Source organism: Mycetomoellerius zeteki, unplaced genomic scaffold (assembly GCF_001594055.1).
Source record: "Mycetomoellerius zeteki isolate Tzet28-1 unplaced genomic scaffold, Tzet1.0 scaffold106, whole genome shotgun sequence".
Taxonomy (NCBI): Eukaryota; Metazoa; Arthropoda; class Insecta; order Hymenoptera; family Formicidae; genus Mycetomoellerius; species Mycetomoellerius zeteki.
The window spans coordinates 1,093,104-1,117,736 of record NW_017255975.1 but is presented as its reverse complement, the minus strand read 5'-3'; the positions used below and the strand labels follow the sequence as shown (position 1 = coordinate 1,117,736).

Genomic DNA, 24,633 nt, shown 5'->3' with positions numbered 1-24,633 from the left:
TATTTCTTTAAGAAAATCTTGTTTTACTGTTGAGCGGCGCTAAAGCCGGCTCGTACCTGCGCAACAGTAATTATAGTACCAAACCTGGTAGTTGTCCATATCGTAACAAAGGTTCACCTGGAATCTTGTCGGGTCCTGCACCCGTATTTGCCGCTTGTTGTAATGCCACTTTATGTATCGTGGCATAATAACGTTCTCGCTGTGTCTCCGCATTCTGTTGATTCTCTTGCGACTCTTTCATCGGCCGTTGCATTTGACCTCCCAAGTATCCTGACAAACACGTTAGTTCTTCTTTACTATATACATTAAATATTTATTTAAATATCAAAAAATATATAAAAATAATTGAAGCGGAAGGAATACTCTAAAATAACTATTTTAATATATAAATTTATAATACTTATTTAATAAAAATTTATAATACAATGTTTAAATATAAAATGAAGATAATTTTACGAGAAAAATCTGAGAGGCAATATATAATTGTATGTTCATTTTAATGTTCATTTTAAATTATAGTTTACTGAACTTACTATTTTTCCAGCGAAAAGCGACGATCACCGCTGCGGCGACTAAGGCGACAGTAGCCACTAGTAATGGCAGTATCACTTTAATATCCGCGTAAAACGGCATAGCTGACGTCATCCCGCGTTTCGACAATCCTGGCGGCGGTGTTTCTGCAAAGTTACAGGAACACAGTGCTTTTGGATATAAACCTTTAAATTTAGTTTCATCGGATGATACAGATGCATCTTCGATCACGATTATCTTTCGATGAAAGTTGCACTATATTAATCTTTAAACGTCTCTCTACGGGAATAACACACAGGTGTATGGCAATGAACCTAATTTGGTTGCTTATAATTTTCATAAAAATTAACACATTGTAAAAAGTTTTTATCAATCAAAATGCTCAACATTAAGAAATATAACGATACTTAGCAAATGTGTATGTATCTTTATTAATAAAAAAGTTATAATTAATGGCGTTTAAGGATTATTTTCATGCATCAGTTGATCTACATTCAAACTTACCACCCTCCTTCGTCAACGTTACAAACGTAAACTCCGCCTGATTGCTGCCGGCCACATTATGAGCCTCGACTTTGAGTTGGTAGACCGAGCTGGGTGTTAAATTAGTTACGACGAATCGCCGTTGCATCTTGACATTGTTCGACACCAGAGTCCAATGAAACTCATTTATTGGCCTGTACTGTATAACGAAATATTTTATAGGGCAACCATTATCAGGCCAGACGTGCAATCGCAGCACTAAAGTGGTGGAATTTGGGCTAAGGAAGGCAGCCGCCGGTGGGATGCCTGGAGCTTGGCCCTGAGTTCGAACTGAGAGCACCGGTGACGATGGACTGCTACCGATTTTATTATGCGATGTTAGATATAACTGATACGTGTTTCCGCACAGGAGCCCCTGTTAAAGTAATTACAATTTCAATCAATTTAGTTTCTAGGCTAAGAAATCTCCAACGTACAACTTTATTTTCAATTAAAAGATTCATTAATCGGTTTTCATTAATGGTTCATTATTCAGAATATGTGTTAACTTTAATTCACGCTGTAATTTTAATTATAACTATATATTAATTTATTGTATTACATTTTTTGTAATAGACTCCTGTATAATGCGTATTATACAGATTTTTATAACGTTTACAACCTACGTATTATGTGGCAAAGTATCTAATACTACTTTTCTAAACTGTAATTTAATATAATTTGCGCAATTTCAAATATGTTGCAACGACCATTTAAAATTTTTGAAATGAGATTATTTCTAATATAGATTTATTTTGCTGGTAGTTATTAAATTAAAGCTTTGTGGAATCTTACAATTATTCCACGTTATAATGACTTTATAATATGATTGGTAAATGTTTACTTTAGGAGATTCAGCTCCGATGACTTTGACCTCGACATATGTTGTCAAGGTCATGATCCTGAATGACCTCCGACAGGTTTTAGTTGGCGCTCGCTCTTCGTTAAAAAGTATTAACAAAAGAAGTTTTTGTTAATAAAGTAAACATTTACCTATGATTTTATAAATTTAATAAAATTTGTAAGTCCTTTTTGTATTAAGATAAAATAAAAACAATTTCTTGTCACAATATAATATCGGATTATTTTTTTATTTCTCTACAATAAAAAAATATTTTAAATTTTGTATAAATTTTCGCAGTTAATCTCGCATAATACGGATTTCTATATAGAATCTGCGCGAGCATTATATGGACGATTTATTATGTTGTAATCTTACAATTTATGTGCTTGAAACAAGCAATATTTATACAAGTAATATTTTTTTATTAACGATTATATTACAAATTAGTTTTAGTATTAAGCCGTTGATAATTTAAATATGTTTATATAAATAGTTTAATGAATGATATTACATGTTTAACATTGATAATGACCCGATCGGAGTCGAAACGTCGTTTGTTTAATTCGTTATATTTTGATTAGCGTCTATTGCTAATATATTTTGCTTATTATTTATATTTAATTTTATTCTCATGGTTCGATCGTAGCCCCCTTCTCAACATAATTTCAATTAATTTATTACTTGAACCATTTTACATTATGTACTTTTATTACAAATTAATCTCAAGAAAGTACCTTTAGCTCGTGGCTAGTAGCATGGCGAGATAGTTGTAACTCATCAAGGGTACCGTGAGCAGTTCGATAATACAGTGTGTAACCCGTCAAAGGTGCACCACCATTATGTTCGGATTTCCAATGTAATAACACGCTACTTGACGTAGAGCTAGTTACGTACAATACGGGCGCACTGGGCGGAACTGTAACAGTAAATTTTAGACTGTAGTGTATTCTAGATTGGACTAATATTCTGCAAAATTGGAATCTATAATATAAGTTGATTTAGCTATTATCTATTAAAATCTATTTGGCAGAATATTAGCCCCTCATCATTATGTAGTAGCAATTATACATCATAATAGCTATGAACAAATGAATAAATAATTATTTTGATATTAATCCTCTGTTTGCACAATATGGGTCCTTTTTTTAACACAAATGCAATTTCACTCTCAAATTTCTCCGAAATAAAGAGGAGACTAGAATTCGGTTCCTCCTTCTAAAATATCTTATTTAAAAAACTACTTGATAATGTAATACAGACGAAGATTAATTTTGAGTTTTTTCATATTTAAAAAAAACCAGTAAAAATATTAGACTCAACAAAGGGAGTAAAAGTATGATTGTCGACGGAGGGTTACAATACTCTCTTATATAAGATTCCTACTTGTCCTTTAAAATTATGAAAATAAGAAAGAGATTTTATCGCAATGATTACCTTGCACCGTAAGAGTATAATGCAGCTTGTCACTGCCTTGAGAGTTCTCCACCTGACAGGTATAATTTCCACTGTCCTGTGATTGCAGATTCGACAACACGAGTTCTCCGGTCGTTAAGATCTGCACGTTCCTGGTGGAATCGGTGCGTATCTGCTCCGTGGTACTCTTGTACCAGTCTCTTGTTGGATCCCCGACCGCGTTGCACGCCAAAGTCGCCGAACCCCGCCATGGACGCACCACATGGCCGCCAAAGGACGTGATTCTGGCTGGCACACGATTCGTCGGTACTTGCGCGGCCACTCTCGAACTTTGGCCCTCGCCCATTCTTGTGCTACCAGTCACCCAAAATTGATACTCGACGTGTTGCTGCAAATCAGTCGCCTCGAAATATGTGCTCGACGCCGGTAATGTCTTCTTGCCGTGATTGAGCTCCTCTCGTCCGTCGACGACTCTGTGAAATGTTTTTATTATCTGTATTTTGTCAAATAAGATAAAGATTTCCATTCACATAGTAAATCTACATAGATTAGTCTTATTCGACAAAAAACATTTTGTACTTGTATTAAAATGGTCCTTATTAACATTTTTTATGTTGAACTTTTAATAGCATTAATTTAACATAATGTGATTGTATTATTTAAATATTTTATGTTAAATTAATACTTAACATTTCTTACAAGTTTCACAACTATTCGGAACCGATTTGATTCTCCATGAAATCGGTTCCGGATAGTTGTGAAATTTTCCTTGTTAGTGTTAAAATAACACAATTTGTGAGTAAATGAACAATTAACATAAAAATATTTTTAAAATATAAAATAAATGAATAAAATGTGATTTAACATATTATAAATGTTAAATTTACTGAGAAAAAATATGCTTCCACATTTTATTTAAAAACTGTCAACATTATATTTTTGTATTAATTTTTTTACATAACATTTATGTTACTTCGTAACATATTCATTTTGTGTTTAAATAAATACAAAAATTTGGGTAGATTAATTAGAGCACATGAAATGTGTAATTTTTAACATAAATTTTTCAACTGTAAAAGAACTGATTATACAAAATACTTTAAATTGCAAGATCAGAAGTTTTGTTATAAACAAAGCGCAAAAGATACAATACAAATTTTGATTTACTAATGTACTTTTACTACCTTGTATAAAGATTGTATTTCGTAATAACTCCGTTTGGCTCGAGCGGTGGTAGCCATGAGATAAAAAGAGCCTGTGGCGAACTCACGACGACTTTGATATCAGCCGGACTGCCTGGCACTAAATAAAAAAAAGCGAAAAAATATTTATTAAAACTTTGTCAATGAAAAAGATTACTATGAGGTATTAAGTAAATCACCGTCTTCCTCCGTCTGGCAGTAAATCGTAGCAGAAGGCACACCGTCGCCAATTCTGGTATAAGCCAAAACCTGGATAGTGTAATTGGTGTATCGTCTAAGCCCAGTTAAAACCGTTGTCAGAGCACTTGTTTTACGAACCTAATTATGAAATGAACTAATTAATTAAGATAGGAGAACACACGAAATAAATTAATTTGATGGGATAATCACCTCCATCTCATCCACGCCTCGCCATGCGTCCGCCAAAATCGGTTCGTAATTTAATTTATAACCCTGGATAATACCATTGCTGTGAGTGCTGGGCGGGGGTTGCCAGGACACTTGCAAAGATTGGGAAGAAAGTGCCACGCACCTCACATCTTCCGGTGGCATGCTGGGAACTACAAATAATTATTTCCAGACGATTATTACCTTAGAAATTTATCTTATAGAGAATAAAAAAGAAAATGATTTCCACGAAAGGTCTTAAAACTTCAATAATCACCATCTTCCAAGGTCTGCGTGATCAGTGGTTCACACAAAGGTCCTGGCCCCACCTGATTATAAGCTCGAACGACAAGGGTGTATCTGGTGTATGGCCTGAGACCTGTAAGTCGAAACTCTCCGCCTCCTTCCTCTCCATCGCCCGAGACGGAGCTGAAGTTGTACGATGGATTGTTTGAGCTGAAATAATAATCTCCTGATTATGCTGCTCAACCTTCAGGCAAGGAATTTATCCACAATTATTGAAAAATTTATTTATATTTGTTCTTATTATTATACATCGAAATGTTTTACACGATTGGCTATATCTAATTATATATTCCTTACTTCGAATTATATATAATATATATATTTAATTAAGGATTCAATTTCTTTGTAATAATTATACCTCGTTTCCTTATAACCGACATTGAAACCCTGTATGTCACCATGGCGAAGCTCCAATAAAGGCGGTGACCAAGTGACGAGGATTTCGGACGAGGAGAGAGGTCTGGCTGCGAGATTCATTGGCGGACCAGCTGGTTTCTGCGGTTCGGTTCTGACAAGGAGTTCCGCTGAGGGAACAGATCGGCCCGCTGGACCTTCTGCTATCACGCGTATGGTGTATCTCGTGGCGGGTTTTAAATCGTCGATTAATGCCGCGTATGGCAAGGGTGGCCCAGTAAACTCTTGTTGTTGCCATATTCCGCCTAGTAATTTTAATTTGTAAGTGTCAGAATTTTTCTTAAATACAATTTGTATTAAACTGAGAAACAAGAGGTTTTTATTCGAGACAATCGGAAGAAGAGAACATAGTTTAAAAAAATTTATTAAAGAATTAATTTATAAAAAAGAACTTAATATAGATATTTGTTAAGTTAAGTTGTATTCATCGATTTTATAATTTATTATTTCTTGTATTTTCTTGCACTTTGCGCATTTTCTTCAGTGCAATATTAATTAAAAGTGAACTTCATGTACATCGAATTTACAATAATAAGTTGAATTAGACTGCTATATGAATAAATGAAATAAGAGTAAAGAAGAGGACCAAATATATTATATCTCGATGCTTAATTAATTTGTAATATTATTATTTTAGCTTCAATTTATGATTGTGTTTCAAGTCCAACGGTATTCGGCGCATTATTTATATGTACACAGAAAAAATGTTACATTGTCACAACCAGAAATAACGATAATTTTCGTCCAATACATTTATTGGTTGCGATAACCGTAAGATGGACATATATTTACAGACATAATCGTCAAGATATGCCAATCTTACGGTTATCACCATCGTTCTTATAATCAAAAAGCGGGCTATGATGGGTATCGATGGGCTTCTTTTGGTCGTAGCAATCGTAGCAATCGTAGCCGTTTTTTCCGTGTATAATTAGAAGATGTATTAAAAATTTTTACATATAGAATTATTAGACACCAAGATGTAGTCTTGACCTACATTTGGTCCTTCTTTAACTTATTTTATCGAATTGACGTAAAATAATATTTGCCAATTTACCTTCGCCCTCTTTATACTGAAGGATATATTTGGTGACTTCGCTAGTGTCCTGCGACTTATGCTGCCACTTAACATTAATGCTGCGACTAGCCACCATAGCAGTTTCTAGGGCGCTCGGTGGTTGAGGCGGTTCTAAAACATGCGGAATTCGATATTAATGCACTCGTGTGACGATATACATGTATATAGCGCAAGAGTATTGCATTTGGAATTGAATTATTCTATATCGGGACGAATTGACCTATAAACCTGTATCGTACCTTGCACGAGGAGTTGCACCAGTTGCTGATCGCGCCCGTAAAGATTGTTCGCTTGACAAAAGTACGCACCGCTGTCAGCTGCTTCCGCCGATGAGATTTGCAATTGCGCGATGACACCGTCCGGCGTTACTTCCTGCTTCACTGCGACGCTTTATAAATGAATTTATAAAAGTTCATTAAAAGCTCTGTGAAAAGGGCACAACTATGAAATATTCATGTAACGTCGCATCAAAAGTGGGATGCTAATATTTTTGGTACAAACTCCACCTTTGAGCAGCAGCATATTTCAGTATTCTCTTGTTAATAAACGGATTATATTTGACCCTTTTAACCGGGATGACCGGGATATATATGGCTCTCCTGAATTTTTCAAGTGGATGCGTTTTACATGCCTGCGTATGCTCCCTATTATCAGTCCGGAATGCATTATTAATACCGTCGCATCTCATTTGCTAAATTCCGCTCAATACGATCGATTTATCGACACTAACGTGCCGCTCGCAATTATAAACCATCCATTTCATACCGAACGACACGATAATCTAACGAAAATCGCAGCGGGCGCAGAGATTTTGCTCCGTTTTAGTTAATTCATCACGATCGTATTGATTTTCACGCGCGTCGCAGTCAATCCATTCTTCTCTATGATTCCATACGAATGGTTAATCTTGACTTACCGGTAATTCGTCGAGGGATTCAGCTCGCTTTTACCGCCTTTCAGCCAGGTAACGGTAACCGGCTTATCGCCGTGTACTTCGCAGTGTAACGTCGCCGTGTCCCCTTTTTTTACGGTAACGAGTCTCGAAGGCGCCGCGAAATATGGAGACGCTACAGTCGTAAAACAATATAAAAAAAAATGTAAGTTCAATGATTTAGAATTTTAACGTTTCAAATTAAACGCAAACGCTTTTGTGTTGTTAATACAATTGGTCTGTTTTCTGTTCCTGCACTAGACTGCAACTAGAACTCTCTTTCTCGCTTTCGATAAATATCAAACATACATCTATCTCACTCTAAATTCCAAAAGTGTACACTAGTTCAGCCACAGAAAACAGACCTCATATTATATTGAGCGAAATATTTAATTACAAAATGTATTGCGTGATGCACTTTACTCACAATTGACTTTTAATTGCACGACTTTGCCTAAACCGCTTCCAATGCCATTACTCGCATGACACAGATAGAAGCCTTCTCTGTCTTCTTTCACGTGTTGCAGCAATAGAGTGCCATTGCTGAGGATCTTGGTATAAGTTCTTTCGCGCAACTCCTCGTAATCACCGGCTTTGCTTCCTGTTAACAAGTGCCGCGTGAGAAAGTCAGGCCGATTGGTGCTCAACTTATGTGAAAAAAATTCTATCGCGCTTTCTCGACTCTTGGAAAGAAGTGATATTTTATAAATACACTACCGGAAATTGCAACATCAAAAAGTAGACATTTAATTAAGACGAAACTGTATCCCAGACAACCCGTACTGTCTAGAAGATCTCTTTATGATGTCTTTTAGATAACTTTTAGACATGTATGTCCGAAATGACATCTTTATAATGTTTTTATGACGTTTTATTAGACATGCATGTTGCCTGAAATGTTATCTTTTATGGGAATCGTATATATACTTAAAGTTTAAGAAATCTACGTTCAATATTAATTTTTAACTCACTAAGGGAGCGGTATGTATCAGCTACACATACTTCCTTTAATAAATAAATAAACGTAAAGACTTGTGAGACAGTTGTGTAATAAAGTCACTTTATTTGCAATCGTCTCACCGGTGGCTTTCTTCCATACGATCGTCGGCGTCGGGACGCCCTGCGCCTGGCAATGCAGCGCAACGTGGCGATTCCTTTCGACGCTTACGTCGGTCGGCTCGACGATCCATCTGGGCGGCACTGTAACGTCAGAGACATTCGCTTTACATGGATCCATCACGTGTGCGCCAGCAATTCAAATTTATTACGTCTTGCTTTACTGGTCGTTAGCGATTTAGAGACAGGTACGTTTTCATGATAGAGAAAAAGAGATAGAGTAAAAGAGATAGAAAAGAGCCGTGAAAAGCGCGGCGCAAAACGAAAGAGAGCTATGGTGAGCTCATGTCGCTTCGACGCGCAACGCGCCATTCTGTACATCAAAGAGATCGAATCTCAAACGAACTGATAAAAAGACTGGGAAAGAGAAAAAGAGATGCACCGAAAGAGATGGTCTCGCGCATGAAGCTACGCTGTTTTCGTTTGATCTTCTCTCTTTGGAATGCACGCGTTCTCTATATTTCCACGCGACTTTTCGCATTTTCTCGAATCTCCCGCATTTGCACGCGATATATTCGCGGATATATCGCGCGATGAAGAAACTGATAAAGATACTAATAAGAGAAGATAGAGTGAGAATGAAGGTAAGTATGCGGATGGGGCAGAGTTGTGGAGAATCAGGGGGTCATGAATCGATGCGAGGCGTATTTCGCGGGTGTCAATTGATATATATATAAAGTCTCGTGTCATTCGCACGCCAGGCAGCAGCAGACAATTCACCTCTATGTTCAACACCGCAACAGGGTAACAAGGAAAGTGATAAGGGCGGGGGCAATCGATCATCTATTATCTGCAACGTTAATTCTCCTAGGAACTACCAACAAGGACAACGAAACGAAGGCGTCTCTATGATAGCGCGCGACAATAGTACGTATAACAGCTCTTAGCTCGTAAGACAAAAAAAGAAAAAAAAAAGAAGAAAACAGACGGATGCTTGGTCGTCGAAGTTTCTCGATCCCGGCGCGAGATTTTGCGTCGCGCATCGATTTGTCAACAAAGTCTCAAAGTGGGGGGTGGTTCTTGTACGATCAGGTGTATTGTTTGGCAAGGTTCTACTTCTTACTGTGGTGAAAAAAACGCTGCACAAGCGAGATACTGTGAGTGGGAGTTTCCAACGTTTTACAAGACGGCAAAGTATCGGCCACGCATCGATCGCGTGCGACAATATATAATATATATAGATAGATAGATAGATATATAGATATATATATATATGTATATAACATATGTAACGTGAGTATACAAATATATATACTCGAGCCCAAACGGTGGCGTGTGTGAAACAAGTAGAACTCTCGGAAAGTGGTACGCAAAGGGCAGGAAGTGTTTGGATGCGGAACTCGTGAGGGTGACGAATAATAATAATAATAATGATACCAATAATAACAATATATATGTATATATAAGTACCCGCGTCTAACGACTAGTTCAATAAAGTACGAATTTAATTAATGATATACGTACTACTAGCCTACATTTTTTACCGGTCGCCGACGAGGTGGAGGATGCGCGAGCTCGGGTATTCTTACGAGTTTAAGCTATTGTATCGAGTATCACGCTAGGAACTTGAAGTTTTATCGGCCGCCGACAAGCTTAAGGGGTTTTTATCGTTCTCTTAAGATCATTACTTTCCGTACTTTTACGAAAGAGAGCTCGCAGGCGCGTTACGTGAGCGTCCGGCATCCTCGTTCCTCGTTGCGATGAAAGAAATATAAAAAAGAGAAAGAGATACGGACGAACAGAGAAAAAGAGAGAAAGGTAGTGAGAGACGGAGATAGAAAGATAGAAACAGAGAGATAGAGAGCGAGAGAAAGTTTGGTGAGAAAGCATGCAGAAGTGAATAAAGGTTGTCTTCCAACGAGCCCAAAGAAGAGCCAGCGCAAAGGTCGGTGAAGATTGATCGTGAGCGTAGTGGCACGTGCTCGCACTTGGGTGATCAAGATACTTCGATATATGTATATATATTATTTAAGTAATAATTCGATAAACACACAGACACACAGAGAAAAATATATACATTTATATTTACATGTAAAAATGTGATGCAGGCAATAGTGGTCTACAACTACTGAAGTAAAGAGATCATGCCGAATAAAGTGTCGATGCTCACATACACGCACGCACGCAGGCCAGAAAAAATTTTTTTTTTTTCGTATTTAGTTATTTGTAGCTGCAGTTGTTGCTGTTGTTGTTGTAGTTGTTGTAGTTGAAACGAGTAAAAAATAAGGAAAGGTGCAAACTGTTACCTTTATTATTCGGTCAAGTCAAGCAAACCTCGGGGGTCCACGAGATACCGACGCATTCCCAGAGAGCCAAAGCAACGCAAATGTAATACACACTGTGTCTAGGGTAAGAAGGAGTACCGGACGGATCTGTGGGAGGGATTTGACAGATTTAAGGATGAGGTGGAAGAGATGGAGGATGGGAGCTTAATGATCGTGATCTCGCCCGGGGGTGAACGTGCTGTCACTCGAAATCTCGATGGATACGTCTTTAAGCCGTGGAGCCAACGTGGAGTACGGTCTCTCTAAATGTCACATCCTGGCGAGAACACAGCTATGATGAACTATGGTGAAGCGGGACCGAGTCAATAAGCGCGATGATATGTCGATGTCGGTGGATGATGAAATGGCGACTAAGACTGGAGAATGAGGAACGATGGAATGGATATTCATAGGATGTCGTTTTACCCCAACAAATTTCGAAATTTCACGGTATTACAAATACCTACGTCGCAAATCGTTGAAAATTCATTTGATACGTTTCCTTAATATTACCTGATGTCAATTATTCTAGTGCATGGCAAGTTATTTATTAAATGTATTGTATATACATATCTTAAATTTAGGATATTAAAATTAATACTCGTAGGTTAAAGGACTTGAACAATTTTACAATGTGCTCGAGATTCTTTTAAATCTAGAAAAAAATGGTGATTATAGATTAGAAATATCATTGAACTTATATCGGGGTGAAACGATCGAGGGGAATGGCAAGGCGATTATTAGGAACGCTAGGAAAAGGGTTGGCGATCATCTAGTTACCTTTTACCTGTAGCTTGGCCGTGTACCTGACCTCGGCGGCGGGGTTCGCGGCGACGCAGGTATAGTCACCGGAGTGCTCGGCCGCGAGATTCGTTATACTGAGGAGGCTCGAGTAGGGATCCAGTTGGGAGACGTTTGCGACGGACGCCAGATTCGGCGGCAAGGGAAAGGGACTTTGGCCGTCTTTCAGCCAGGATATGGTCAAGGGTGGATCTCCCGCCGCGACCCCGCACACCGTCCGCGTCCGCATCCCCTCGGATAGTCCCTCTTGGAACGTAAATGGCTCAATAATAGGGGGTACTGGAAAAGGTCAAGAGAGAAGAGAGAACCATACGTGAGAGCAAGAAAAAGATGGCACCAAAAAACGCAAGAACCTTGTAATACCAGGTATACGTGTTCTTTTCATATATATATGCACAAATATATATATATAGGTTTATACTGTGAGACGGTATGTGTATATATATATATTTTTCAGTTCTTTTTGCTTCTGTTCCTTCCGCTTCATATAAACAGTGGTACGTCCATGTATATATGTAGATATATATATATAGAATATAATATGTATATATATGTAGAATATGTACAATAGAGGCAGTATAGTAACGTAGCAATGTAGAGGAGAGAGAGGGTGGCCCCGCCGCGGACCTGCCCCTGACGCCCTCACACCTTATACACTTAAATTGGCATCGCACACTTGCGCGCAGCATCCGATCCTTTCCAATTAACGTGAGAGCGAGTCTTCATCTTTCCGAAGCTACCGCTTCGTTTCCTTCAAAATACTTAATTATGTTTTAATATTTTTAGAGAAATAAAATGATTTTCTTCGTGTCTATCTGAAACGCTGTGACAAGCACCGCTAAAATTCAAAGACATTATAAAACGTGAAAGAGATAGTTAAACAGATACAACTGTAAACGTCTGGACGAAAAAAAAAAGGAAACGTGCGGTGTCGCTCTCGAGAAGTCGAAGCGCAACTTCCTTAAGAGGACGTGTGGGAGAGGTAGAGGCGGGTATCGTGCATAAGGAAAAGTCACGCTAGGCGTGAGCAATCTTTAGTTACAAGTCACCAAGTCTCTACGTTCCTTGGTGACGAGAAGTCGACGAGGGTCCCGTCGTGGATTTGCTTGGAAGCGCATCGTCAATGGCTCGAGCTTTGATCTTTGTGTTAGGATGAACCATTCACAGCGCATTTTGCTGATCAATCCCGCATGTTACCGATTGCTGGATCAGAATATAACAATAGCCGTTGACGATAACGACGACGCAACTTCCACGTGCAGCTTCCATTTTCGAGCCCGGCCGATATGATTCGCACGCACGCAACGGGCACACACACGCACACGCAAAACTCGGGCGGTCAGGCGGTCGTTGGGCAAATTGTAGGGGGCCTAGAGGAGGATTACCATGAACCACAAGCCGCTGCGTGTGCGATACCTCTGCGGCCACGTTACGGGCCACGCACGAGTAGTTGCCGTTGTGATCTGGAGATAAACTTTCAATCATCAGTATGCTATTGTACTGGTCCATATTGGTGACAGTGACACGTTCCGACGGTCCCATAGAACGTCCATCCTTGAGCCACGTGATGGACAGCGGCAGATCGCCTCTGGTCACCGAACAAGTCAGGGTGGTGCGTTCGCCGAGATGCAGGTCGCGATCTGCCGTGAACGGGCTAATTTTGGGGGGAACTGGAATAATAACAACGAGACAGCTCGTGAGCGCACGTTACTATATATAGACGGCAATCGGTAACATGGCGCGTGTCTCGGGCCTCCTTCCGTGTAATCCTAAAACTTATCTACCACCCCTGACGACAGTCATGCTCTGCATGACTTTGTATTTGCTCTTCATTTTTCGATCGATTATAGCCCCTTATTCATTTTTCCAGTATCATGGATCGTCCTTTCGTCTTGTCACAGCACCCATCGCCAGATCGTCGTCTTCGATTGGAATGGTCCACCTGCGACAATTCGTTGCAATAGGAAACCGGAAATGAGGCCTTACCGATTACTGCGACGTCTCCGGATCTTCTGGCGCTGTGACCTTGCTTGTTCCTCGCCCAGCAGGTGTATACTCCAGCGTCACCCTTCTTCTGCACACTGCTGATCATCAGGGTGCCATCCGTGAGTACTTTTTGACGCAGATCGTCCGGTAATTCGCGATTAGCTCTCTCCCATTTGATTTCCTCGATCGGATATCCAGCCACCGGGCACTTCAAACGGAGAGTTTCGCCGGCAACGGCGGTCACTTTCGGGATCAGGCGTATGTACGGAAGTCCTGGACGGGATATTTCACGTTTATGTATGTTTTTCTTGATATTTTTAGCTCGATAAGTCTCGAGCTGACGAGAAACTATGACAGGATCGATAAACAGTCGAATAATAAGCCAAAAACATTGTCACGCGATTTAATCTTCTATATTATTTAAAACGAAAATATTTTTATATAATGTACTTTTCTAGATATTAAAATTTAACCCTCCGGAGCTGATGTCAAAATCTGTAACACAGTTAATGACACAGTTACTGGCCATTTTAATTCCTTAAAATTAATTAGTGCCTTTAATTAATGTATACTCGTAGTAAATGGATCTATGAAACCCGTTTAATATAGGTACGTTAATTAAAAGGCACTAATTAATTTCAAGGAATCAAAATATCCTTGTATACAAAAGATAACTCGTAGAAAAAAGAATTAATACTAGTATAAGTATATTTTAATAAGAATAATCCAAATTTGCAGATGTAACATAAAGAAATTGAATTCTTTGACATTTCTTACAAAGAAAGGAGGAGTCTCTATAAAGGCCGATTTCGGCACCCTCTAGATTTTGTTTAAACACATAAAAAATTTCCAGATAATACGTATATCTATAAAATACGTCAAAAAGATTTAAACCATAAGAGTGTTGGTGGTAAATGTAGGACTGATTAGTTACAAGATAACAGGTGTCAAATACGTCCGTTTAAGCTAAAATCATCTGATTTCGATAATTCTTACAATAATAAAACGTTTCCAACTATTTAAAATGAAATTGAAATTAGGCCGAAAACCGGCTTTATGGAAACTCCTATGGCAACACCATCGCTCCGTTTAAGCTAAAATCTCTTTAATTGAATATAATTGTTTATGTGTTATTTTTATGTGTTTAAAAAAAATCTGGAGAGTGCCGAAATCGGCCCTTATGGAGACTCCTTGTTTATGATTGAATGGGTCAAATAGATCCATGTCAGTTCCAGAAAGTTAAATTCGTAACATTTTCACATTTTAATTAATGTCATATAATAGTTAAATGCTGGTCAGTTCCTAATTTTGGCGAAAAGTGTGATTATATTATAGTTTATACAGGGATGATGATTTATGGTCATAAATTAGTGACAAGTCATTAATTATTGATGCTACTCGATATCAAAAAGCGAGAGGCGAGCCACATATCCCTATGGCCAGTTTTGGTGCGGCTACACTGCGTGAAATTAATTACAATTTGTCTCACATTATACACGATGATAATTAACGGAAGGTACGCACCGTAAACATTCAGTCGTGCAGCATGTGTCACCTTTCCCGCGCGATTTTCGGCTGTGCAGGAATATTCACCTCCGTCCTCCACCATTACGTGGCTTATATTGACGTGGGATATAACGTCGCCATGCACTGTCACGTATTGACCAATGACGAATCTTGCGCAAAAATCAACAAATTTTGATTTGAAATGCAATTTACAAATTAATGCATCGTGTTCGATAAATTTGTAAAGTATGATTGAATATTCCGCGCGATATTCATTTAAAAAAAACAATACCTTTTTAGCAAATTCAAGCTGTATACATATACATATAACTTAAGACAAAACATTAAAAGGGCAAAGCGACAAATAATAGCGTGGTAATTCATACGCGAATAAAATAAAGCACAATGGATTGTAATTAGGAATGAAAATCTACATGATTTCATAAAAGTAGTTTCGACTCTTCTTGAAGTCATCCTCAGCTTACAATTGGCATTTGATAATAAGACTCGTTTTCATAATACATGGTTACTCAAAGATTAAAGGTTAAAGGTTAGAGATTAAAGGTTATCAAGAAATTTATCAGTGAAATTCATTCATTCATGACCTTTAACCTTTGGGTAATTATATATTGTGAAAAGGAATCTATATTAGTAACATCCTTACAGTATGGACAGAAAAATCTTTTATTAGAGAAATATCATCAAAGGCATATGACAAGTGCTAAAATAACGTTAGAATGGATATATGTTCCGCTCCAAATCAACATTTAACACAAAATTTCGATCCATAATATAAAAAATAATAAGTCATAATAAGAAAAATTCTAGTCACAATAAATATATAAATAATTAGTAAAGGCTGAGCATTCAACATTAAGTCAAAATTAACAATTCTCCTTTATATCTTATACCTCATAATACGTTTGATTTAAAGTAGAGTCGCCAACGAATATCTTCCACATTTTTCACTTTTTTAACGTGAAATAACGATTACAGAGTAATCATGTTTCTCTATCGCAATAGCATCGCGGGCAATAGTATCGCGAAGCCGTGTAATAAAAGCACGATAAAACTGAAGATGGTAAAATGATACGTGGACCTTTCACGAGAAGCGCTTCGCATTTCTATCTGTTATCGGTCTGACGCGGGCTGGACAGCTCTCAAATCGGCGCAATCTCGTGAATCTCGGTGAGTGCACGTGAATCCCCGGCGTTATCGTTGCGCGTTATCGTTTAGAATTTGTCACGTTCCATCTCGATCGCGACGAGAATGAAACTACGGCCGCCGGAAACTGCGTCCGGTAGCGAGCCAAGGGGAATTCGAACGACGGGGGTAGAAAACCGGTGATAAAATGGGATACGACGAGGTCCGCGAGATGGTGGATCCTTTACGCCGATCTGTCATTAAACTAGACGCCCGCCGCTGGGACTACTCTTTCCGAGGCAGTATACGCCATCCGCACGATAAATATTCTCGTTTCTGTCTGGGATATTACACGCAGAATTGCCACGCGTATAATATAATACACGATCGCGAACGACACCGTCAGAAATTATAGTTCAATTACGATAGTGATATAAATGACGTTTAAGATGCCTCGCGCAATTTATGGTCCGTTCAACTTTTTATTTTAGGAACATTGATTCCAATAATTTTAGTTATTATTTTTTCCGAGTTCTATTAACAACATTAATAAATAACGCGTTATATGATAGGAAATATGTTATAAATTAAGCTGAGGATGATAAACAAGACTGTGAAATGTTTGCCACACAAATAAGTTAAACATGTATAAATGCATAATGTAGACTTAGAGATAAAGGAAATAATAATATTTAGTCTGTGGAGTTATACATACTACATGGAAAGAACGGTTTTGTTAAAGTGTTAAAAAATTTAGGTTGATACAGATTCGAAAATAAATTTATTGAACCATTAAAATAGTAGAACGCTCAAACCACTTGCTAGAATCTTGCTAGAAGCTTGTCAGAACTTTTTGCAATGAATGAGATTCCTTGTATAGGTGCTTCCGCAACACACACATCAGTAAGTCGGGTTGCTTATCTGTCTATGGGCAGAGGCATGTTTTATGTTTAACGCAAAATAAAAAAAAAAGATTAGATCGCAAGTTTGGCGGAGAATGAGACAAGAGAAATTGAATTTTACATTCTGGTATAGTGTAAAATTCAATAATATGATATAAAATATGTATTTAATAATACAAATAATATCTGACTTAATTTAACATAAATGAAATTTAATAAATATTTAAAAATATATAATTATTTATAATTAAATTAAATAATTATTAAAATTAAATAATTATATCCCATAGACAGATAGGCAACCCGACTTACTGATGTGTATGTTGCGGAAGCATCCTGTACGTAATTATTTTGATGATTCAATGAAATTACTTTCAGATCTGTGTCTAATTAAATTTTGAGATACTTCAGTAAAATCTTTCTTTCAGTGTAAGTAAAAGGATGGATAAATGTGTGTGGCGTAAGAGATTTTTATAAACTTCTTCGTAATATGAAAGCTGAAGCAAATAAAAATAGTAACGCGTTATGTATAATTCTAATAACTAAAAAAAAACGAAAAAATATAATGTATTTGACATTTATAGTTATAAGATATATATGTATATAATTTAATACCACAATCACGTACAAATGACACTTATATTTTTCTTTCTTTCTTTCCACTTTTTGTTTTTTATGAGGTCATTAGTCACGCTAGTAAATTAAAAGATATCACCTCCCGAACACGGAATAAGAGCAAACATGTAGGCTATTTCAAAGAATTGGGACGAGCTTACCTTCCATTAGTCGGTAAGGGAAAACCGTCCAACGCCCATGATACTTGAGGTGTAGGATTTCCTGCGGCGGAACATTTTAAGGACACGGCGGGTCCTGGCTGGAGAGTCTGCTCGATGAATGAGTACAGGAGCACGGGCGGCGCGTCTGGAACGTTAATGTGTAAGGCGAGCTTAATTACGCGAAGGGAAACAAATTTATGCCGTTAACCGTTACCGTTAATCAAAGTTGCTAGAACACGAAAATACCTGGGAGCGATCGTTTAAAATATAAAAGGAAAGGGAGAGAATCATATTTCCGTGATGCGGAATTAATGCAAATTCGATATCGTGGATAAACCAATTCCTCGTTCTTAAAAATTTGATGAGTTCAAATTTATACGTTTATATCGGTTAGATCAATGCGATTAAAAAGTTCTAAAAAATAAAAAGAAATTTCATAGAAAAAGATCTTACATGAGACACTTAACAGAGAAAATCATCAAATATCAGAGAAACAAGTCTTTAAATAAAATATTAATGAGAAAATAAATTACATTTTGTCAAATACATCCGAACAGACCAGCAGGATGATATCATGCAATTCAAGCTGGACATCAAAAAATTAAAATTCAGGCTGGAAGATTTTATCCTCATATATCTGTTTTATTCCGTTGTATTTATTATGCTATGAATATGTGGACTACTGGTATAATCCACGCAAGCACTGCCACTCGCCATTAAACTGCTATAGTGCAGCGGGAGTTAAACGAAGAAGCGAGTCGGTGAAAAGAAGGCGAGCGAGGGCTCACGATATCCTGATCCTGAAAGCCGCCACGCCCAACGCGATAGAATACGAGAGACAATGGGCTCACCGTCATGGAAGCGCCACGCAGATATTTCTCTTTTCTTCGTCGATGTTGCTCCAGAGCAACACGGGGAAAACAGAACCTATCATGCGAAGTCCGAGAGAAAGAGCGGGAAAAGAAGTTTCCGTATGGATTTTCACGAGAGAGCACAAGCTCGGGATTGACCGTGTCGATGTTTCCAACTGCGCCCGTAATTAAAAGCGTCGATTCTGCCATCATTAAAAAAAGCTCCGCTGTCGCGTCGTGAGGAGTAGAATGTGATTCCGCAGCCCTCGAGAAACGAAAAAGGAAGAAAAATCTCATCGTTCAAATGAATGCCGGAATCCTCATCGTGCTCGCGAATCCATGCACAAATTGATAAATCCCGTCTCGAGTCCTCTCGGTGATCATCCCGGCGTACTCGTAGTCGCGTCGTCGCGGCTCTTTCACTTCCGGTCGATGAGATGGAATTTTAAGTGACGGTGACGTCGGTATTACAATATCTTGGAGGAAGATGTTCGCCGCTCAACGGGATTGTATTTTACCGCTTTTACGTTGATTGTGTCCGGCGAATAATTAATATCCATTATCATCGCAACGTCTGTCAAAGTGTGCGAGTTTTTAGACAAAATAATGATGAAAGTTTATAGTAGAAATATCGACACGCGATACATTCATTCGCGTATAATTATATATTATATTCCAATATAGTATTCGAGATCCTTTTTTTTGTAACGCGATCTGAATTTTACAGTAATAGAGTATAATAATTGGATTTATACTTTTATCTTTCTCTGGCATTCGCGATATCGTCGCAGTCATTTCCAACGAAGCAATATAAAAACGGCAAATTAAAGCACTCGGACGTTAGTCGAATCGGTAAAAACGCGCGTTGCGAACGCACACAGACGGTTTCGCTTGAAACACGAGGAATTCATTTTGAGTAATTTGGCAGTTCTGTTCGCTCGAGGAAATGACTTTTCTGCCGTCGCTTCTATTCTACTGCGTACCATAGAATTCGCGCATTTGTTCAAACGCTTGAAATTGTAGCGAGCGGAATTTTATGTATAGTAGCGATACACGATATTCATATCGTGAATTTCATATGCATTACTACTAGTACGAGAGAAAAAAGAGAGAGAGAAAAATTTGATAAAAATTTGATAAAAATTAATTTTCCTATCTGACAGTCACAAAGAGAGAGGAGGAGAGATTTTCGGATATTAAATCATTAATAATCAATCGTCGACATCGATTTTATAACAGCAGCGACATTTTGTGCAAATCACTTCCTTCTCCGGCCGTCAATCGCAAGATGATTGAATCAATAAAACGCTAATTGCAAGAACACCGGTAACCAGATCAATCGTACGCGTGCTATTTGCTACTACGTCGAGCGAATTTTACAAATGAGAGGTACTTGAATTTCGCAAAATGCACCTCATACAATTTGCGCTCTCTTCGGCCTGGGAAATAACCCTTTTTTTTTTAACAGCCGCTCAAGTTCCGACTGGGCCACAATGCCAGGCTGCTTTTCTCATCCTCGCGCACGGCAAAATTGCATCGGAGATAGTTTTGCCTCACTCGCTCGCGCAAGCCAGGGTGTCCTTGCCGTCGGCGTTCGCTCGCTCGAATTCTCTTTGACGTAAATTCCGTGCATTACTGACGCTGACGAGCGAGAGACACTAACTTCATTGTTGTTTCAAAGGCCTCTCCACCCTGCTGGTCGCCCTGCCCTGACACTAACACTCCCAGAACGAGTGGTCTAGATATACGGGGTGTGTCCGGTCACAGTGCGGCGCGTTAATTATGTATTAATGACAGGTTCTTAAATGAATTTTTAATAGTTCGCGAATACTTTATAAATATCCGTCGCTCTCGCCGCGCGACACTTTTCAAAATTTTCATCGTCGAATATTTGGAAGCAAAATTCTGAATTAAATATCCGCTAAAGCACAATCCATTGGAGGCTAATTAAGTTCAGTTCACGAAAAGGAAAACTTCTTGATATCCTACATTAAATATTCGTGTAATTAGAGTTGTAAAATTGTAATTATAGAACAGAAGAAAGGTACAAAAGGGAAAAATCGACTTTAAATTTATCGATGAATCTATTATTAAGATCGATATCCTATAAGAGATGAACGAGAGAACGATAAACCCGTTGAGGTGCTGCAAGAACGATGCGAGAATGGGAGTGCACAGTTGCAAAACGAGTTAAAAGCGTTGTAAAAGAAGATTCCTCTCCACTTCAAAGTGATGCCTACCCTTCGGCCGGTAGCCCGGCACGCGGCAGCAGTGCCTCTTTGCCGAGTAATCGAGTTCTGTGTAACTTGATAGGTAGTATAACGCGGGCTGTCGATCGGTGCGCAGTGTCTTCTCTCTCGCTGGGACACCTTTGACAGCGCCTTTCGAGGATGACACGAGAATGAGAGCGAGAGAGGGAGAGAGGGAGATGGAGAAAGAGTAGAGAGAGAGAGAGAGAGAGAGAGGCGCGGGTCAATATCCTGGCGCAAGGAGATCGAGCCACAGTATTAAACGTCTTCGTTATTATATGGATTATCTCTGGGGATGATACCTATACTCACGATCGAAACATTGTTATTAGTACTTTCCGCGTGAACCGTGAAACGAACGATTGTTACACCTACCTTTAATAGTAAATGTATTTAATCGACAAAATGTCTCTTCTTCGTGCTCGAGTAGAGGGTTGCGTTTCTCCCCCCCGTCACCGGAGTTAAAATTAAACTATCCTTATATATCTACGTAAAGTTGTTTCTCGCCAAGACGAGCATAATACTCTCCCGTGATGCTTTCAAATTAGTTAAAGCACTTAACCCTTTGGTGCTACTTCTGTAGCGTGTAGCATAGGTTTATAACACCCGAGATTAATTCTTTTACTTTGCTATGCTATAATTTTTTTTGTTAATAAGAATGATACGTATATTTTCTTGTTTATATCATTATGCGTTTCAATTAAAAAAAAACTTGTAACTTATTATAAAAAATATGTTTATTCCTATGCAATATTTTTATACAATATTCCTATGGTATATACGTGATAAAATGCTATAGAGTGGCACTGAAGGATTAATATGTTTATTCAATTTCAAATGTAACTTAGAAATTTTATTAGATGTACTGTTGCACATTAAAGCAGCAATTTATGGCAATATCAATCTCTTAAGTTGTTATTTTTAACTTCTACGTATGTCAAAATGTAAATTAATCCATTTCTGTGATTAGTTTCAAAATAAACATATTACCGTACGCACTTAGTAAATATTAAAGAGCCAAATATAATATATTTTCCTGATAAATTGCAGTTTAACTCTATTGTTTTAATTAAATTAACAATATATTGAGTAGGAGTAGTGGTGATTTACATAAATAATTAAAAATAACTCAAATTGGATATAATTTGACATTACATTGAATTTAATAGTGTATCCTACAGAAATTTTCTAATTATTTCATGTTTCTAATTATTTTCGATGTTTTTCCATTAACACATCATATTTATTCTAAAATTTGAATTTGTGGAACACACTTTCTCGGGTATATTTGTAATTCGTAACAGGGAGACGGATACCGAAGAAAGTATTTACATACCGCCCAGTTGAAGTTCCGCTGATGCTTGAGCTGTATCGCCTTCCGACCTTCTCACAATGCACTGATACATGCCGCGGTCTTCCCTTCCAATTCCATTGAGCTTCAGTAATTCCGATTGCCTTCCTGTCCCTGGAAGTTGCCGACCGTCCTTGTACCATGTGATAAAGTGCGGTCCAGCCTGCGGATGCGTGCCGACCTCGCATCTGAACTCGGCGTTGCCACCTAAGTGAACACTGAGCAACGGAGGCGTCACTTCCACGTGAAGAGGCGCCGTCACAATTAACCTACACAATTAAAAAATTTGTCGTAACATGTTTGTTATAATACATTATAGATCTTAACAGTCACACAGCTGGTTAAGGAAGTTATTCTCCATACTCGAATTGGCAATCATCTCAATCCATCAAATAATAAAAACTTCAAATTACAAGCAGTGATATTCGCTGAAGATGACTTAAACAAAGTCGAAACGTTCGTATTAATAAAGAAATAATGTTATAAACTTATTATTTGATATTATTATACAGAAATAGATATACGCTAAATTTAACTGCGTTTGCTCTCAATTGTCCATATCTCACATCGAAAAATTTATGATAGCATTACGAAATGACGCGTAATGTAACGATTGAAATAAAATGACGTAATTGAAAATGGATAATAAATGGACTTTAGATAATGCAATAAAGTTGACATTTGAGAAATAATTTATTTGAACTTTTAACTTCCATTACCTGATCTCAGCGCTCGCTTCGCCACCAGGATTAGAAGCGGAGCAGCGATATACACCGCTGTCTTCTAACGTTACCGCTTCGATGGCCAACACAGAACCAAGAAGTCTGGTTCTGGGTCCAGAGAGTACCAACATTGGTTCTGCTCCTGTTTGCGCAAACCACCTGCGAACGAAAATGTTTTCAACTTAGTAACCATAAACATTACTACATTTCTTTAGGAATTCACGATTTTAGCTTGAATGTGGATGAAATAAGTTTTTAGAAGGCACTTATATTATATGGGTAATTACAAATAAAATTAAAAATATATTACATTATGTATATTTACTACAATGATAATAATTGTCATTTTTCAGTTAATTTAAGGGGAAAATAAAGAAATATGATAAGATAAAAAAAAATGGAAATATAAAGAAAAAAAATATTGTACTTTAAAAGAACATACTTTATTCCTTTACTATTAATTATTACGCCAAAATTGCATTTTTAAGATTAATATTCCAAATTTTTAATGAGATTTAAAATCAAAACATTCACATTTATTTTCTAGAATTTTTTATTTTCTGGATTGTGTCATTGTTAAAGCAAATGAACGACATACATATACTCAATGCTTTAAAATATAAAAATATAATTAAAAAAAGAGCTTTTTCATTTTTAGGATTGCTAGCAGTTAAGGAAAATAGGGAAAACCAGAAAAAAGTCAGAGAAAAAATGGTCAAGAAAAATTGAGAAAAGTCAGGAAATCGAGAAATTTATTAACCTAAAATAAAATTACTGTAATACCAAGTTCTACATGTTTAAACTTTACTTTTCGAAAACTGTTAAATAGAATCTTTTAATTATTTTAAGAAATATTGTAAATTTTTTATTGACTTTTTAATTTTGCAGTAAACAATATGTAGAAAGTCATTAACATATAAGTTAAAAAAAAATCTTAATAAATAATGTGCAAAACAAAGACAAAATATTCGCCGTTTTTTGTAATTTATTTATTTTTGAACGTATATGCCAGTTATCGTATTGTAAGTTGTATTATACATTGTATTGTTATTTATTATATTTTTTTTTAACTTATTCTTACAGGTAATTCTTCGTTTTATTCTTACAGATAATTCTTTGTGTGTATTCATGCTCTTTCTAAAGAAAAGTGCATATGATACTCAATATGACTTTTTATTTTTATTACATGCTTCTTTCAAGTTTTAAGTTCTTTCAAGGAAAAATTAGGGAATAAGGTAAACATTCCAGTGACACGCATCTATGTCTTGACATACAAAATTTATTATTTTTAATCTCTTTCTCCTCTCTCTCTCTCTCTCTCTCTCTCTCTCTCTCTCT

At 37.4% G+C, this 24,633-nt stretch overlaps 1 protein-coding gene across 1 annotated transcript in view; it reads right to left on the bottom strand.

The window, feature by feature from the left end:
* Dscam2 (Down syndrome cell adhesion molecule 2) overlaps positions 1-24,633 on the bottom strand; it is a 120,005-nt gene that overhangs the window by 2,576 nt on the left and 92,796 nt on the right. Inside the window, exons 6-26 of the mRNA XM_018450434.1 lie at positions 23,293-23,454; positions 22,559-22,842; positions 18,123-18,267; positions 15,320-15,471; positions 13,796-14,068; positions 13,195-13,479; positions 8,709-8,828; positions 8,056-8,229; positions 7,614-7,764; positions 6,937-7,085; positions 6,677-6,808; positions 5,564-5,864; positions 5,177-5,355; positions 4,903-5,072; positions 4,692-4,830; positions 4,495-4,612; positions 3,332-3,783; positions 2,632-2,813; positions 1,036-1,429; positions 534-677; positions 118-270 (exon numbers count right to left, since the gene is read on the bottom strand). Of these exons, the coding sequence (XP_018305936.1) occupies positions 118-270; positions 534-677; positions 1,036-1,429; positions 2,632-2,813; positions 3,332-3,783; positions 4,495-4,612; positions 4,692-4,830; positions 4,903-5,072; positions 5,177-5,355; positions 5,564-5,864; positions 6,677-6,808; positions 6,937-7,085; positions 7,614-7,764; positions 8,056-8,229; positions 8,709-8,828; positions 13,195-13,479; positions 13,796-14,068; positions 15,320-15,471; positions 18,123-18,267; positions 22,559-22,842; positions 23,293-23,454 (4,259 nt within the window). The remainder of the gene's footprint in view (positions 1-117; positions 271-533; positions 678-1,035; positions 1,430-2,631; positions 2,814-3,331; positions 3,784-4,494; positions 4,613-4,691; positions 4,831-4,902; positions 5,073-5,176; positions 5,356-5,563; positions 5,865-6,676; positions 6,809-6,936; positions 7,086-7,613; positions 7,765-8,055; positions 8,230-8,708; positions 8,829-13,194; positions 13,480-13,795; positions 14,069-15,319; positions 15,472-18,122; positions 18,268-22,558; positions 22,843-23,292; positions 23,455-24,633) is intronic.